The sequence below is a fragment of the Onychomys torridus genome, chromosome 3 (genome assembly GCF_903995425.1).
Source record: "Onychomys torridus chromosome 3, mOncTor1.1, whole genome shotgun sequence".
In the NCBI taxonomy this organism is placed as follows: Eukaryota; Metazoa; Chordata; class Mammalia; order Rodentia; family Cricetidae; genus Onychomys; species Onychomys torridus.
In genome coordinates, this window is record NC_050445.1 from 24,762,092 (window position 1) to 24,779,165 (window position 17,074).

Genomic DNA, 17,074 nt, shown 5'->3' on the forward strand with positions numbered 1-17,074 from the left:
ATGAAGAATAATCAATCTGTATAATTAAAGAATTTAGATTCAAGGTTTTCTGTGTTTTTGAATTGTGGCACAAACTTAAATCTCTGTTTTACCTTCCTTTCCTTCTTGCTACTGGTATATATCATGCATGCTCACACATGCACACACACACACACATCTGTACAGATACACACATACATACAAGTGAGCACTAATGTACACAATGTTCATGTATGTACACAAGCATTCATATCTATATGTCAGATAACAGGTGACTCCCTTCTCTCCCAACTGTATGTTATGATGAATCTGTTTTCAAAAATAAAATAATAGGACTTTTTCAGAGAATTAATAATACAATGACAGAGCTAGAAATTATTTTCAAAATACTCAAATTAAAGAGTTTAAATTTTGTTTAACTCTTCAGAATAATGCCATGTGAAACAAAGCACGAATCTAATTTATCAGTCATCTTTGCATCTTGCCTTTGACCTTAAATATTTCTAAAAATTGTGTTCTCTGGATTTTATTTTTTTATGTGTAATTTCAGTGGACTCTTACACCGTCTGACATATTTCTTTGCTTTAAAAGTAATGTAATCAAAAATCTGGGTGAAAGCATGAGGCAAACATTGCCCAGAAACTAAATGTTGAAATTATCCTTTGTCCTGTCTCTCTCTGATGAGTTGATGAATGAGAACCCAGTTAGCGACATCACACTAACACAATTCCCAAGCAATGTCTTTGGACAAGCATGCCTTAGACATAAGAGGTGAATCCAATCTCAGCATCCCAGTTTCACATATGGAACGTTGGACGTGTCTTTCCCTCTTTAAGAGTCATTAGACAGGAGAGAATATATTTTGACAACTAGAATACCATTTTTGGAAAAATTAGAATGCAACCTTGAGGATTATTTTCTCGCAGAATCAAGTGGAGCAAGATGTGTGTAATTCAGGTTGCTATTCTGTACGGCGTAGCTGAAGACCATGATTCCCATGCAATTACAAGACGAAAGTGAGATAAATTGGCACTCACAGTTGTGGCAGGTGGCCCCGCTGTATCCTGTCTCATCACAAGTGCATTTGAAGCTGTCCCATGTTTGTGAGCACTTCCCGCCATGCTCACAGTGATTGGGCACACATCTGTCAGAAAAATAGACACAGAAATAAACCAACAAGCAAATGAGACTTATGAGTGGCCAAATTCCAAGCTGTTTGGGCAATATATCATTTCAATGCCAGGTTGCCTTGCTGAGGCAATTAATCCTCGTTAGTTTAAGCAGATTAATATGATTCATGATGGAAGGTGCCAGGCACACAAAAGATAATGTATCACAGGCCTGGTGTTTCCCCTTTTTGAATAAACCATGGACACTATCACACAGTTAAGAGGCTCATTTGCATATCACAGATTCATTTTAGTTTAATTCAACAAAGGACAAAGAAACCACCTAAGTTTCCTCTTGGTGAGAAATGGAGGGTGAGCCATCTGAATTGTTGTCCAACTTTTATATTTGTCACTGTCAATAGCAGTCAAAGGGGGGCCTGGTAGAGAGTTCACCACAACAACTTGGGGCTCTGAAACAATGGAACAAAAACAACAGTGGAATATACCAGCCAGACAGGAGCCTCAAAAATCTTCTACACCCATCCGGGTAGTCAAAGACACCTACTTAAAGTGTCTGCAAGCATGTTAGAAGGAAAAAGCATACTTGTATACAAAACTTTACTAGGCAGATAATTAGGAATCAAATTTTCTGAACCTTGATTTTCATATTTGGAAAATCAGGCAATTATATATACCTACCTTGTGAATAGTTTAAAACTATATAATTATTAATTTAAATTTTATTTTTATCTTTATTTTTATGTATATGTTTATGTGAACGCAGGTGCCCACAGAGTCCAGAAGAAGGTATAGGATACACTGAATCTGTAGTTACAGGTGGTCATAAGCTGCCTGCAAGACCAACTTGGCTCTTCTGCAGGAGCAGTAAACACTCTTAACCAGCAAGTCATTTTTCTAGCTCCTCAAATTTATTTAAAAGATGAGACACAAAGGCGGAAACATTGTGGATATTAGTGGCCTACTGTACTGTTTCAATGTGTTGTTCTCTTTGTGTTATGATTAAGGTTATATGATCTACCTCTTAAATGTTTATTACTTATGGTAAAACAAATTCAAAAATCTTTTCTTTAGCTTTGAAGTGTATAGAACATGATTGTTAGGTCTAGTCACCACAAACAAGTACTTCTTTCTCTTATATATCTGTAGCTTGACCTACTCACTGATAAACCTTTCCCATCCCTCTCTAACCCTCAAGCGCTGGTCATGATCATTCTTTAACCTTTGATAAGGTCAACTTTATCAATGAGATTATGTGGCACCTACATTTCTGTGTCTGAATTGCTTTAATTCAATCAATAATCTCGAATTCAATCTATCACATCACCCACTGACAGAATTTCTTCCTTTTATATCTGAACAAAATTCCCTTGTATACATGAGTCTTTAGAGATAATGTTCATGAATTTGATAATTATTAAGTAGAAACTAGAAGTCTAACAAGTTGGAATTATACCCATCTGGACCACCTCTTCCCAGAAACAATTTCTTACCTTGACTTTATCCTAAAAATTATGGTTAGAATGTGGTTTGAGACATCCCTGCATCAATGATACATTTTTCTTTATGCTTTTACCATCTCTTTGTTCATCCTATCCATTTTACTCTCCAAATTCCCTACGTCTTTCTTCTTTATAGTGAATACTCAGTTGCTAACAGTCTAAAAGGGAGAATTCAAGTAAGAATTTTGATATTTTAATCGTAAACACCTCAAAATAGAAATTCCCTCCCAATTTAAAATAGCAGAATCTACAGTGGTGTTTCTGGGTAATGGATTGACAGAGAACCATCCTGTGAGTAAACCCTTACTCATAATGTTCCAGGAGCTACTAGCTATAAGATCTGATCTATTTGGTCTCAGAGACCAAACTTCCAAACCTTTGCTCTTGATTTCCCATCAGCCACTCCTGAAAGCACTTGAAGTAGGGCATACAGCTCAGTATGACACGGTGGATATGCTTACCAAAGTAAATACATTATAAATGAGAACTCTAATGAGTGTGAGAATGGGAATCAACACAGAATGGGTAAGAGAAGTATTATAGAACCTCATAGGAAGTATTCAATGGGCATTGCAGGAACAGTTTAGAGATTTAAGTTGAGCATCTAGATCATGAAAGAAGAAAACAAGAGCAGTAATTATTGGGTTGAAATAGAATTTCAGCAAAGGCACAGCCTTGGGCAGATAGAAAATTCACATTACCCTCAATAGCTGCTTTTTTCTGTGATATGGTTTTGGTTTTATGTAGGCCACAGAGATAAGCCTTCTCCAATGATCTCTGAATCTAGTTGGAGGTTGGGTTCAGAGCAAGAGTCACACAAAGTATCAGGAGTACTTGGGTGAGCCATGGAACAGATATAAAATGCTGTAGAAATTTGGAAACTGGGTTAGTTAAAAGTGAAGAATGTATCATTTTAGAGGAGTGGATGAGGGGTTGGTTAAGGGAGATTAGGCAGGGGTCGGGGGAGAAGGAGGAGGTATAAGAGGGGGATCTGTGGTTGATATGTAAAATGAATAAAAATGTTTTTTAATTTAATTTTTTTTTTAAAATCTGATGATGTAAATAAACTTGATCCTGATCCCCACAACCCAAAATGGAGAGTAATTAGAGGGTTTAACTAAGTTGGGAATATTTTATCGGGACCATAAAAGACAGGATGAAATATGATGATTAGAGCATTAAAAAGTGGCTCTGGCAGAGAAAGACCTAAAAGTGATGAAAATGAAGTATGACAGCAAGTGGTAGGTGGTCCTGCTTTGTCATCATAGCCATTGCACAGTCACTGTACACTGCAGACCCCATAATATGGTCTGCCCTCCACAGCAGGTGCTTACAACCAACAGCCCTCATTTTCCACATCATGGGAGAAAGTGAATGAATGGGGACTCCTGACATCATAGGAAAACATATTTGATACTTAATGTTGAAATTCAATAAAGAGATATTTTACTTTGGGTGGTGTATTTATCTTTCCAAATTTTCATGGGTTAATATTAGCTCAGTCTGGTTGTTGAATTCATTTACATGAGCCCATCATACCAATTAATTCAGGGGAAGGCAGTGCAGAAGTGAGCAAGGGAAAATAAGTTGGAAACTAAGGATTCTTTAAATAATGCTCTTTAGAGAATGATGAAAACGTAAGTGTGGGAGCCAGGCATTGGTGGCACACGCCTTTAATCGAAGCACTTGGGAGGCAGAAGAAGGCAGATCTCTGTGAATTTGAGGCCAGCCTGGGCTACAGAGTGGGTTTCAGAAAAGGTGCAAAACTATTCAGAGTAACCCTGTCTCAAAACAACAACAAAAAAATGTGACTTTAACCCCATGGGGCGCACAGAACTATCACTGGCAGCATAGAACTGCCTGCTCCTACCACTCTGCAGCATGAATTCCTTTTTAAATAATTGTTTTTACTCAATGGAATTTTCATATTTAATTCTAAATATTTGTTTCTCACCATTTACATTTTTTAGATTGGTGTTCTGCTTATGCAGATTCTAGTTCTTAATGTATTACATTAAATACATTTCCAAAACAAGTTGATTCATATTATGTCATCTCATATCTAATATCTTATCAGTATATTTCAAGCTGTTAGAACCCATTACCAAGAGAAATGTTTTTAAAAAATTAACCTAATACTCTAATTAGCGTTTCTTATCTTGTATTCCCTTAGAACTACTTGCATGTATCAAATGCACTGTTACCATGTCTTCTAGTAATTATTTACTGGTGTATCCATCTCTTCTACCTGGATGCTCCCACAGTGAAGTGTGTTTATTTAGCGTTCTTTGCATAATGAGGTGTCTATCCCATGCTCAGCATGACTGGAGAGAGACACAGATGCATGAAATGCCACCAAGTTTTACCACCACAGATATAAAAATCACTTCAGAGGCAATCATCTCTTTGACTCTGAGGAAAACAGATTAATTTTTACCTAGGATTTTAGACTTAAACATGGACTTGCTCTAATAAACCATTTTTTTTTAAGTGGGCCACAGGAAATGTGTAATTTTCTTCATGGCATGTGCTAGCTTGAAAGTTTGATTCATATCAAAAATAAATCAAAATGGTTTGGCTGCTTCAACTTGAGAAAGCTTTGGCCCAGGACTGGGGACATGCAGGGCCGAAGTTGGCAGGTGTCTATTTGTTCTGATCAGAGAGTTCTTGAAGAAGTAGTGTGTGCAATTACCCATTCCAGACAGCCTGCTGTCCGAGACTCTTTCAACTGGATTTATCCTTGCAGTTAAAGTTTTGCAAGGTGCTTTAGAATCCAAATGCATTCTTAAAGTTATATTTCTTATCTATTCTCTGAGGATTTCATACATGTACATGATGTGTTTGGGTCATATTTTACCACCTCCAACTCTCCCCTAGTCCTTCCTCCTCTTCTCAACTGCATTTCCTCTTTCTTCTTAATGATCCAATGTGCTACCCATATATCCACGGGTGTGGAGCCTTTCTTTAGAGCAGAGTCAAGGATCAAGGATCACAGGCTGAAAGAAAACTGACTTTCCCTCCATTAGCAGCCATCAGTGGTCAATAGCTCCTCTGCTAGGAGAGGTATCAGATGTCCTTTTCCTATCTATGCAGGGATGCTGATTTCATCTTGTACATGTGCTATACAAATGACCACAGATGCTCGGAGTTCACAAATGCAGTGCTCCTATCATTCTAGAAGATACTCTTCTGCCCCAGGACTCCCTGACCTGAGGCTTTTAAAATCATTCCAGTTCCTTTCTTCCTGGGTGGTCCATCTACTCTGTGGGTATAGGCTATGATAGAGGTGTCCCACTTATGGCGAGGAACTTCACAGACACTTCTCTGCACATGGTCCAGTTGTGAGTCTCTATTAACTGCTCTCCACAGCAAAAAGAAGCTGAAGCTTTTCCAATGAGGACTGAGAGCTGCACTAATCTCGGGGTTTAGAGAAACTGATTTAGAAGGCAGTTTGCTAAATGCATTTTTTAAGTGGAACTTGTTTGTACCCAAATACATGAGGCCAATAAAGACTATGGCTTTAAAATTCCAGTGTAAAATTCCTTAATATAAAATGAATCAACACAGACAGCCTGTTTGAAAGGATGCAACAATTCAATTCAGGGTTATAAGGACAGTTGCATTTTTATTGCACCCCAAACATCTCTTTTATTTTTGTACTTGATTTCAATTGCAAAACATTGAGGAAATTGGGATTCATGACTACAAGAAATAGCCAACAGTACCAGATTTGTTTGTTGATGGCAGCTTCCTGGTTTATGGGCACTACTGAATCAGCCAGAGAGAGCAGAAGAAATTTTATCTCTTGTATAAAACAAAATGTTTTTCTGACAGTATAAATCAATTACCTTGGTAATCTTCAAGGGGGTTTAAAGGTTTTTGTTTTTATCTCTATATTGTTTAAAAGATTAAATAAGCCTAGGTATAAATCTATGATAGAACTTCAGCCTAGCATGCACAAAGCCCTGATTTATTCAAACTTTAGCACTGTCAAAACTGAGTAAAATCTTTTTTGTACCATTAAGGGCACATTTGGTTCTACAGAACAAAGTAGCTAATGATTCTGCACATATCTGCCTGGAAACATGTTCACACTTACAAACAATAAGAAGCAGAGCATTTACTACAAGAGATCATTGTCACTTATCTCCTAAGCCTATGGAACTAAAATGTAGTGTTTCCCAAACTTGTGTTAGGATTAAATTGAAATTGCTGTGGAAGCAAGAATCTGATTATTGAGCTCTGGGTGGAGTCAAAGACTCACAAAGTCTCAGAAGGACTCTGGTGATGCTTCTGTAGTTGGTCAGAAGATGTGACTTGGAATAACAAGATATAAGTGCATTGAAGTTCTCAGCAGCAGGCATCCAGGGAGCATGGGGATGCTGAAAAAGAGGTAACATTGCCAAAAGGGAGCAAGCAGGAATAAAGGTGGAGCAATGCTGCCAGAGAAATGTGAGCTAGTTACTCATTTCTTCCAAGATTGCTTTTGGGTTTTGTGGGATATATATATATGTGTGTGTGTGTGTGTGTGTGTGTGTGTGTGTGTGTGTGTGTGTGTGTATATACCTTATTACTTTAAAAAAATCATCTACTGGGAACAGGATACAATAATCTCATCTCATTTAGTGAGATGAATTACTCAGAACATGGCTGTGGACTTTGTTTCCTCCATGGCAGGTGATCACTTCTTACAAGGCCTTTGTGTCTCATCTTAACATCGAGTTCAGTCTGTGTTCTCATTCCCAGCCAGCTATCATGCTTCCCTGCTTGGTTCTCATGCCTACACCCATGATAGGATACTTGATTTGCTTTTAGATTCATACAGATTTTATCACTGCTCATTATCATGCCTTGTTCTAAATTTAAAAAGGAAAAGGCTGCTTGTACCCTGAGGAACCATTTTCTGAACCATGGGATGATTATTTTTAAATAATTTTTATGTTATCAATCTCATGTAAATTATCCTGAATGTATGGTTTTTCTCTTCATCCAAATACCAAATCCTATTTTGGCTTTTGAAGAAAAAGTTTCTGAGAATGTTTGAATGCTTGAATACCAGCATGGATACTTTTGAATTTCAGAGGTACACCAATAATTAACGTCCATGTTAATTTCTATATTGAAATTTCTGAATTAGTTATAATTCAGTTTTAGCTGAGGTTGTATGTGCTGTGAGGTATATATCACTACTTCATCCAAGTGGAAGTTATATGGAGAATTACTAATCATCCCAGACTACAATTTAATAACCCATTGCTATGTTGTTTAAGATCGTAGAGATACTAATGTTATATTGATGGGGCTTTTCCAACAAGCATTTATTTATGGAAATACTTAAGTTCAGAGATATTTATTCTACCTCCTACATTATATCTAAACTTTACATTAAAAACTAATCAAGCAGGTTTGGTTTATATCATCCAACCATACATTTCTGGAAGAACTCTCCTCATCATTCATTGTACTGTTAAAAAATGAGTACCTAATCTTGGCCTTTCTGTTTTTTTTTTTTTAAATTTTATTATAATAAACCAGAGAGCCCTTTATCTTCCTTTGTTAATGTACTTAGAGTTTTTTCTTTTACAATCAGTTCCCTATGGTTTTATGAATAAAACATCTTTACAGAGATTATGCTCATAGAAGAAGAACCTGCAGGATCAGCAATACTTTCACCTGTCTCCAAGTCAAACTGTATTGAACCTAAATAAACATCAGCAAGTTCTTCTTAATAGGTAACATTCCTGCTCCTGGCCAGACATCCTAAATGATTTCTAGAGAAACAAAGAAAAGAGTTTCACCTTCAGGAGACTGTGCTTATTTGTGAAATGCAATTCCAAGTTACATCTACCTACCTGCTATCTATTTATTAATCATCTATCCTCTATCCTCTTTTTTTTATTTTTTGAGACAGGGTTTCTCTGTATAGCATTGTGCCTTTCCTGAAACTCACTCTGTAGTCCAGGCTGGCCTCCAACTTACAGAGAATCACCTAGCTCTGCCTCCTGAGTGCTGGGATTAGAGATGTGTGCCACCACTACCCAGCACATCTATCCTCTTATCACCTATCCATCTATCCATCCACACATCAATCATCCATCTACCTATCTATCTGTCTGTCTGTCTATCTATCTATCATCCATCATCTACCTATCATCTATCTATCATTTATTTATCTGTCCATCTGAGTAGTTGCCTAGATGTCTGCCTTGTGGCATACCCCTCAAAATACTGACATAAGCTTAGCGTAATAGGGTACCAGTATATGAGAGTATAAAGGTTTATGGAAAAGTCCATCTTTGAAATAAGGCTTAGATTATGTAACCTTGATCGATGCAATACTTTTGACATGGAGAGAAGGCGACGGATACCTGTAGTTTGGAAAACAGCCACATGTGGCTAAGAAATCAGGAACTGGTGACGTTAGCAAGACTGGAATCTCTTTGGAGGAGTGAAAACTATAGTGGAGTGGAGTGATGGCCAACAGCCACCCTTTCCCTTCTCTCAGTTCCACTCTTACACTCACACAGCCTGCGTCCTTCATGTGGCCAATGTCTTTTTGTCAGGTAGACTATCCTCACCTCCAAGGGACCGGAAGGTAAGACCCAGAATATGTAATGAACTTGTTAAACTACTGAACATTGTTCCCCTCAGTGTGTGAACTCCTTAAATTATAGCAATATAATTTAAGTCTTGACACAGAGTCATCAGCCAATGATAAAATTTGTGTGGGTTTCTTTAAATTTGGTAGCTCTGTTACTTAATCCAAGACAATGGGAGTATGAAGAACATACTTGGATGAACTCTAGCAAGAATTCAATTTTAAAAAGTGCATGCAATATTCTGATCATTTCTTATTTTTATCTCTTCTAGACTCTTAGGAAATCAACCTATATGGGTTAGACTTGATACAGATATCCCATAACATGTGAGAGTAGCAAAGAATAACATATAAGTGTTCTGAGTTCCAACTATGTTAGCATCCATGGTCCTCCTAAGCATGTATTTGTTTGAGAGAAGTACATTCCTGTGCAGTTTAATACACTATTATTTGTGGTTTTGTTATAGCCACAAATCCATTCTAACTCAAACAGAGCCACAGTTATTCCACTCATGGGTTAACTACACCTTGCTTCTCATTGTGACATAATACACTTGGAGGTTGCTGTTATTCTAATAATTGTATGTAGTCACATATGACTGTAAACTGAAAACATATGAGTCAATAGCTATCAACTGTCTTTATGCTGCTTCAGTTCTTCTTATGTAGACATTTATGTTATATTTGGATTCTGGTTACTATAACTATGCTGTTCAGTACATAATGACCAAGTCCTACTATGTTTAGTGAAACTTTCTGTACTTGCTGGTTTCGTGTGTCAAATTTACACAAGCTAGAGTCATCCAAGAGGAAGGAGACTCAGTTGAGTAAATGTCTCCATGAGATCCAGCTATAGGACATTTTCTCAATTAGTGATCAATGGTGGAGGACCCAGTCTATGGTGATCCTGGGTTCTATAAGAAAGCAGACTGAACAAGCAAATGGGGATCAAGCCAGTAGTCAGTACTCCTCCATGGCCTCTGTAACAACTCCTTCCTCTAGGGTCCTCCTGTTTGAGTTCCTGTCTTGACTTCCTTTAGTGATGAACAACAATGTGGAAGTGTTAGCCAAATACATCCTTTCCTCCTGAACTTGCTCTTAGCTCATGGTATTTTGCCACAGCAATAGAAACCCTGACTAAGACACTTGCCATCCATCAAATTTTCTTATTCAGAAGTCTAGTTTCATGAAATAATATTTCAAGGAAATTTTGTGATAATAATAGCCCATTCATGTCCAAGATTCTCACCTATTTTCTTTCATAGGCAAAACAAAACTAGAGCATTAAGGGAACATGTGTACAACTATATAATCTTGACTCCTAATCTAATGGCTTAAGTAGAATTACTAAGCATAGAGAGACATGGGTGAAGTGAGACACTATAAGTAAAGTGCTTGTTAAATATACATCTTTTGGATATATATATGTGGAGAGAGAGAGAGAGAGAGAGAGAGAGAGAGAGAGAGAGAGAGAGAGAGAGAGAGAGAACATGTTGGTGACTGCATAGACTGGAAGAGCGTATTGGATGCACTGAAACTAAAGTTACAAGCAGTGTGAGTTGCCACACATGGCTATTGGGAACTGAACTTGAGCCCTCTGGAAGTACTCTTAGCTGCCAGAATATCTTTTCAGACTATAAACACATATTTTAAAAAGAGATGAACAAATGACATGTACCCTAGAATGCAATGGGGAATACAGATGTTGTGTCAGTATTCCATGCAGAACTACGTGAACGTCTACAGTAGGATGAAGTAGCCAAGAAATCCAGGGACTAAAGGGCTCCATTATTAATACATTACTTGGAGGGTAAATTAATTTAAAATACCTCAGATATCCAGTGTTTATGAACCAGTGATAACTGGTGACATTTTCAGCATGAGCTAATGAGTTTTCTTATACAACAAGGATCTTTTAAATCCTATCAAAGCTTTTAGGATAGTTCATTTCACATTTAAGCTTCTACTTTGCTTTTTTTTTTTATTCCCCAATAAGCTGAATTTTGAGTGATGTGCAAGAAATAACTCTAAGAAAGTTATTATGTTTTATCTCAGCCGTGTGTGTGTGTGTGTGTGTGTGTGTGTGTGTGTGTGTGTGTGTGTGTTTGTGTGTATGGGCAAGAGGGTGACATTAAAAAGAGGTGCAGAAAGCACTGTAGTAGAAAGGTAGGAGACAAATGGTAGAGAGGAGACTAAAACACTTCTGGACACTGCAGTTTCTGGTTCCCTATACAGGGCTTGCATGAAGACTGGGCCTGTCAGTATACAATTACAGACAGAGGAGGGCTGCCTGGGATAACTACTCACCAAGTAACTACTGTTTGCTTATAGATGATGGGAAAGGAGAAGTCATTATCTACAGTGTTGAAACAACTAGTGAGTTCCCCAAGCACTAGGGGGTAGCTCACACCCATACTCAAGCAGACAAGAATATAGAGCTAGTGAAATTCAGTGGATCACAAGACAAATGACACATAAACAGAATAGAAACTCTAGGGAGGAGAGGAGTTTAATGAAGATAGAGGGGACAAGAGAGTATGGGAGGTTATGTGTGATCAAAATACATTATATATAATGTATGAAATCTTTTAAATAAACTTAATAAAAATGAATAAATTATCTATAATGCATTGAGATTCTTCTTGGTGCCATTTTCTCTAAGTACCAGGTTTGAGTTGAATGTATCTAATCTGTGCATACCCTTTATTCCCCTCCCCCTCCGCTAGAGATTGAATTACTCCAGTATGAACAATTTAAAAGGGAAATTAGGAAAAGTGTCGAAATAAGCAGAGAATGGTAGACACTGAGAGACAAAGACAAGAGCTAGAAAGAGGAAGAAAGAGAAACATCCAAACAATGCACCTGCCTCTTCTTGGGGGAGGATAACCACAGATATTACTGATAGGGCATTAGAAAAGTCCTCACAGGTTCTGAAGCTTATAGGAAAAAATTAAGCCCTGAGATCTGGTATGATCTAAAAATTGATTAAATATAAAAGCATAAGATTATTCTTTGTAGATTATAAAATACTATAATAGTAGTCCTGTGCAAATTATAAACTACTCCTGGAACATTGAGAGTGATTTTGCATTGATGGAACTGAGTTGATGACATAGAAATAATTAAAGGCAGCTATGAATTAAATGCTAACACTGGCATGCTGTTAGTGGAGAAAATGAATTACTTAATTCAAATAGATGTTTGTCTGAGAAGGAGTAGAGTGATGTCTCTTATTTCATTCCTCTTGAGAGTTCAAAATATATAAAAATACTAAACATGAAAAGTAAAAATTAAAGTATGGAAGAATATTTTTGTAATCAATATGGAAAATATGTCATATAAAAACCCCCAATTCAAAAGTCATAAAGCTTCTTTTTTCAATTCAACATGTTCTCTTTATTTTTTTCTTATCTATGTAAGGAATTAATATAGCACAATTGTCCCTCTGTATCTATGGGGTATTGTTTCTAGTCCTTTCCACATATACCAAAAAAAATCACTTATATAAAATATATCACTTACATAAAATATATTTCCTTTCTGTTTTTCTCTTTTATTAAAAATAGATTATTTTCTCTATACTATGTTCTGTTTCCCTCCCTCTGCTCCTCCCGTTCCTCCCTACCACCTCCCATTCAGCTACATTCCTTTTCTCTCTCTCATTAGAAAATAAGAGGCTTCTGAGAGATAACAACAAACATAACGAAATATAACAAAATAAAGCAAAACCCATCACATAGAGGTTTTATTAGGCAACCCAGCCAAAGGAAAAGAGTCCCAAGAGAAAGCATAAGAATCAGAAATCCATTTATTCACATACTCAGAAGTCCCATAAAAATACTAAACTGGAAGCTATAATACATATTTAGAGGACCTGGTGCAGACCCATGCAGGTCCTGTGCTCACTGCTTCTGTCTCTGTGAGTTCGTATGAGCTGTGCACAGTTGGTTTAGAGGTCCCTGTTCTCCCAGGGTCCTCCATCTCCTCAGGCTCTTACAATTTTTCCAATACTTTTGCATGGAATTCTCTGAGCTTTGAGGGAAGCAATTTGATGGAGAAAGTTGACTACAAATACATCTCTTTTTTAAATGTTGCATGAACAAATATTACCAAATCTAAAGAGAATCACAAGCCAAGCTGTGGAGCAATTATTAATGTAATACACAAGAGTTTATTTATGCTATATGGAATGTTTAAAATTTAATAGTAATTATTCCATTAAAATATAAGCAAAGGGCATGAATAGTGAGATTCACATACAGAAATACACATGACATTGTGTGTGTGCTAATGAAAGTGTATGTTGTAGTTTACTTTTCTGTTATTGTAATTAAACACTGGCCAAAAAACAACTTAGAGTGGAAGAAAATGTTTATTTAGCTGACAGTTCACAGTTCATCATGAATGGAAGTTAAGGCAGGAATTCAAGGCAGCAACCTTAATGTAGGAACTAAACAGAGTCTACAGAGTGTCCTGCTTACTGGTTTGCCCATCTGCCTAGATGTGGCACTGCCCACATTGCCTGGGCCCTCCCAAATCAATTAATGAAGAAAGTCCACCATAGATATGTCCACTGGAGGCAATTCCTCAATTGAAGTTCCCTTTTCCCAGGTGACTTTACTTTGTGTCGAGTTAATCAAAACTAGCCAGCCTAGCATGCATGTCTATGGAGGTCAAAAATTAACCAAGGGCTTCATTCCTCAACTACTGCCTATGTTTTCTTGTTTGATTTGATTTTTGTTGTTGAGATGGGTACTCTTAATGTCCTGGAGCTTACCCAATAGACTTGGCTCGATGGCCAGCAAACTCCAAGTATCTGCCTTCCCTGCAATGAGATAATATGCATATGCTATCATACACAGAATTTGAAGCATGTTCTAGGTACTGAATTCAAGTCTTCAACTTTACCCACTAAATCATCTCCTCAGCCCCAAATATGTATGACTTTTAAACATGAAACTATTCTATGTCAATTGTACTCAAATGATCATAAACTTTGAGATTTTGTTCTTTCTCCCTAACACATAATGGAAAATGTCTTTTAACCTGCTCCTGTGCAGAGTGCACACAGTTCAAAAGGCAACTTAGTGAAGCCTATTTCATATTTGCTTTTTTATTTTTATTTATTATTATTATATTTGTGTTTTAACACATCAGCCATAGGTTTCCCTGTCCTCCCCCCTCCCACCCATACCCTACTTTCCCTCATCCCCTCCCCTCCATTCCCATCTCCTCCAGGGCCAAGACTCCCCTGGGGATTCATTTAAAACTGGTGGATTCAGTACAGGCAGGTCCAGTCCCCTCCTTCCAGGCTGAGCAAAGTGTCCCTGTGTAAGCCCAAGGTTCCAAACAGCCAGCTCATAGACTAAGGACAGGTCCAGGTCCCACTGCCTGGGTGCCTCCCAAACAGTTCAAGCTATTCAATTGTCTCACTTATCTAGAGGGCCTGTTCCAGCTGGGGGCTCCACAGCTTTTGGTTCATAATTAATGTGCTTCCATTTGTTTGGCTATTTGTCCCTGTGCTTCTTGCAATCTTGGTCTCAACAATTCACACTCTTACAGTCCCTCCTCTTTATCAACAGTTGGACACCTGGAGCTCCATCTGGGGCCTGACTGAGGATCTCTGCATTCACTTCCATCAGTTATTGGATGAGAGTTCCAGCATGACCGTTAGGGTGTTTAGTCATCTGATCACCAGACTAGGTCAGATCAGGCTTTCTCTCGACCATTGCCAGCAGTCTACAGTGGATGTATCATTGTGGATTTCTGGGGACCTCTCGAGCACACTGCCTATTCCTGTTCTCATGTGGTCTTTATTTATCATGGTCTGTTATTCCTTGTTCTCCCTTTCTGTTCTTGATCCAGCTGGGATCTCCTGCTCCCCTAAGCTCTCTTTCCCTCGAAACTTGCCCTTCATTACTCCCACTGTCGTCCAGGTTGTTCATGTAGATCTCATCCATTTCTCTGTCATTGGGTGATCCCTGGGTCTTTCCTAGGGTCCCATTTACTAGGTAGCCTACCTGGAGTAGTATGGCACTCTAGTCATCTTTGTTTTACATCTAGTCTCCCCCTATGAGTGAATACATACCATGTTTGTCCTTCTGAGTCTGGGATACCTCACTCAGGATGATTTTTTTTTTTAGATCTATCCATTTGCCTGCAAACCTCATGATGTCATTGTGTTTGTCTGCTGAGTAGTACTTCATTGTGTATATGTACCATATTTTCTTATCCATTCTTCAGTTGAAGGGCATCTAGGTTGTTTCAGGTTTTGGCATGTTGTAATCAAGCTGTTTTATGCCTCACAATGTATCTTATAACTCCACAAGCACAGTTTAACCAAAGTGTATTTCAAAAAACCAAGTTTATTGCTGCCATTTTTGCTTTAGCCAAATTACCAGCTAGGAATGCAGTGATAAATTAAGGCAGTCTGTACAAGGAATCACTGACAACTTTCAAAGAAATAAGGCAGATTTGTGTATGCTTATAACTATAATCTCTAAGATACATTCTCAAGGAAAAGACTTAAGATCAATCCAACCATGTTAACAGTTTTAAATGAGGATTGCACTGTCCTGTGAAGGATCATTAAAAGGATTGGATTGTAGTGATAGATATTGGTCTATCAGTTCCATTTGCCCCTTGTGGTAATTTGAATGTAATTGGCCCCCATAAGCTCATCGGGAGTGGCAATATTAGAAGGTGTGACCTTACTGGAGTAGGTGTGGCCTTGTGGGAGGAAGTGTGCCACTGTGGAGTTGGGCTTTGAGGTTTTCTATGCTGAAGCTACATCCAGTGTCTCAGACTACTTCCTTTGCCTGTGGGTCAAGATGTAGGACTCTCAAGTCCTTTTCCAGCACCAAGTCTGTCTGTACACCACCATGTCCCAACATGATGGATAACGGACTAAACCTCTGAAAATGTAAGCCACCCCAATTAAATGTTTTTACTTTATAAGAGTTGCCATGGATATGATGTCTCTTCATAGCAATAGAAACCCTACATAAGATATCCCTACAAAATTTATTCTTCATCTTTGCACTAAGCCCCATGAGGCAGGTAACTAGAGGCATCACCAAGCCTCTGATCTCACCATGGGCTCAGCCAATGAGAAACATTTTCCAGAGTGTAGGAGGAGGAAGAAAATCAGTCTTTATTTTCCTAGATCTCTCCTTTTGTGGTTGTCATGAGTGACTGTCATCAAAGGGCATTCAGCAAGATCCCCTTGCAAAACATCATTCCAGCTTGGTGTGTTGATAGTTCACATCCCCATGCTGAGCCAGGATAGGGCATGCCATTCTCTTCCTTCCATTCTCTTCCACAACCAGGCAAATTGTGTATGTGACTTGGGGAGTGAAGGATGGAGTATATGTATAGGACTGTGAACATAAGAGGGTTTCTCCATCTCTGCAGCTATGGGAAAACCCTCCTCTCTGCTGGCTAAGGTTTTTCAAGTACTGCTGGCTGAGGTAGGAGTATCCACATGAGCTCACTGGCTTCCTATGGCAAACTGTGGTGAATTTGTCACTGGGATCTTGAGAAGAAAAGCAGACATTGTTTTACAACTTCTCCTGAGAAGGAACAGTAGCAACAGTGTCTGTGTCTGTGTGTGTTCAACAGGTAGACAATTTTCTCAAGACTGCCCTGTGCTATTACATTTTCCAGTACACTTTTCTTATTAAAAACTACTGATTGCCTTGAAATGCCTTTTGTAAAAATTCTTTTTGTTTGTGAACATATTTCATGAGTTTAGTACACCAAGTTCATGCAATGCCTGTGGAGGCCAGACATGGGCACAGGATTCTCTGGAACTAGAGTTATAGATGGTTATGAGACACTGTGTGGGTGCTGAGTACTGAATCTTGGTC

The 17,074-nt window shown here is 38.1% G+C and overlaps 1 protein-coding gene across 1 annotated transcript in view; it reads right to left on the minus strand.

The window, feature by feature from the left end:
* The window catches only part of Cntnap2 (contactin associated protein 2), a 2,080,708-nt gene that overhangs the window by 865,563 nt on the left and 1,198,071 nt on the right, over positions 1–17,074 (minus strand). The window contains exon 11 of the mRNA XM_036182111.1: positions 1,017–1,123. Coding sequence (XP_036038004.1) covers positions 1,017–1,123 — 107 coding nt within the window. The remainder of the gene's footprint in view (positions 1–1,016; positions 1,124–17,074) is intronic.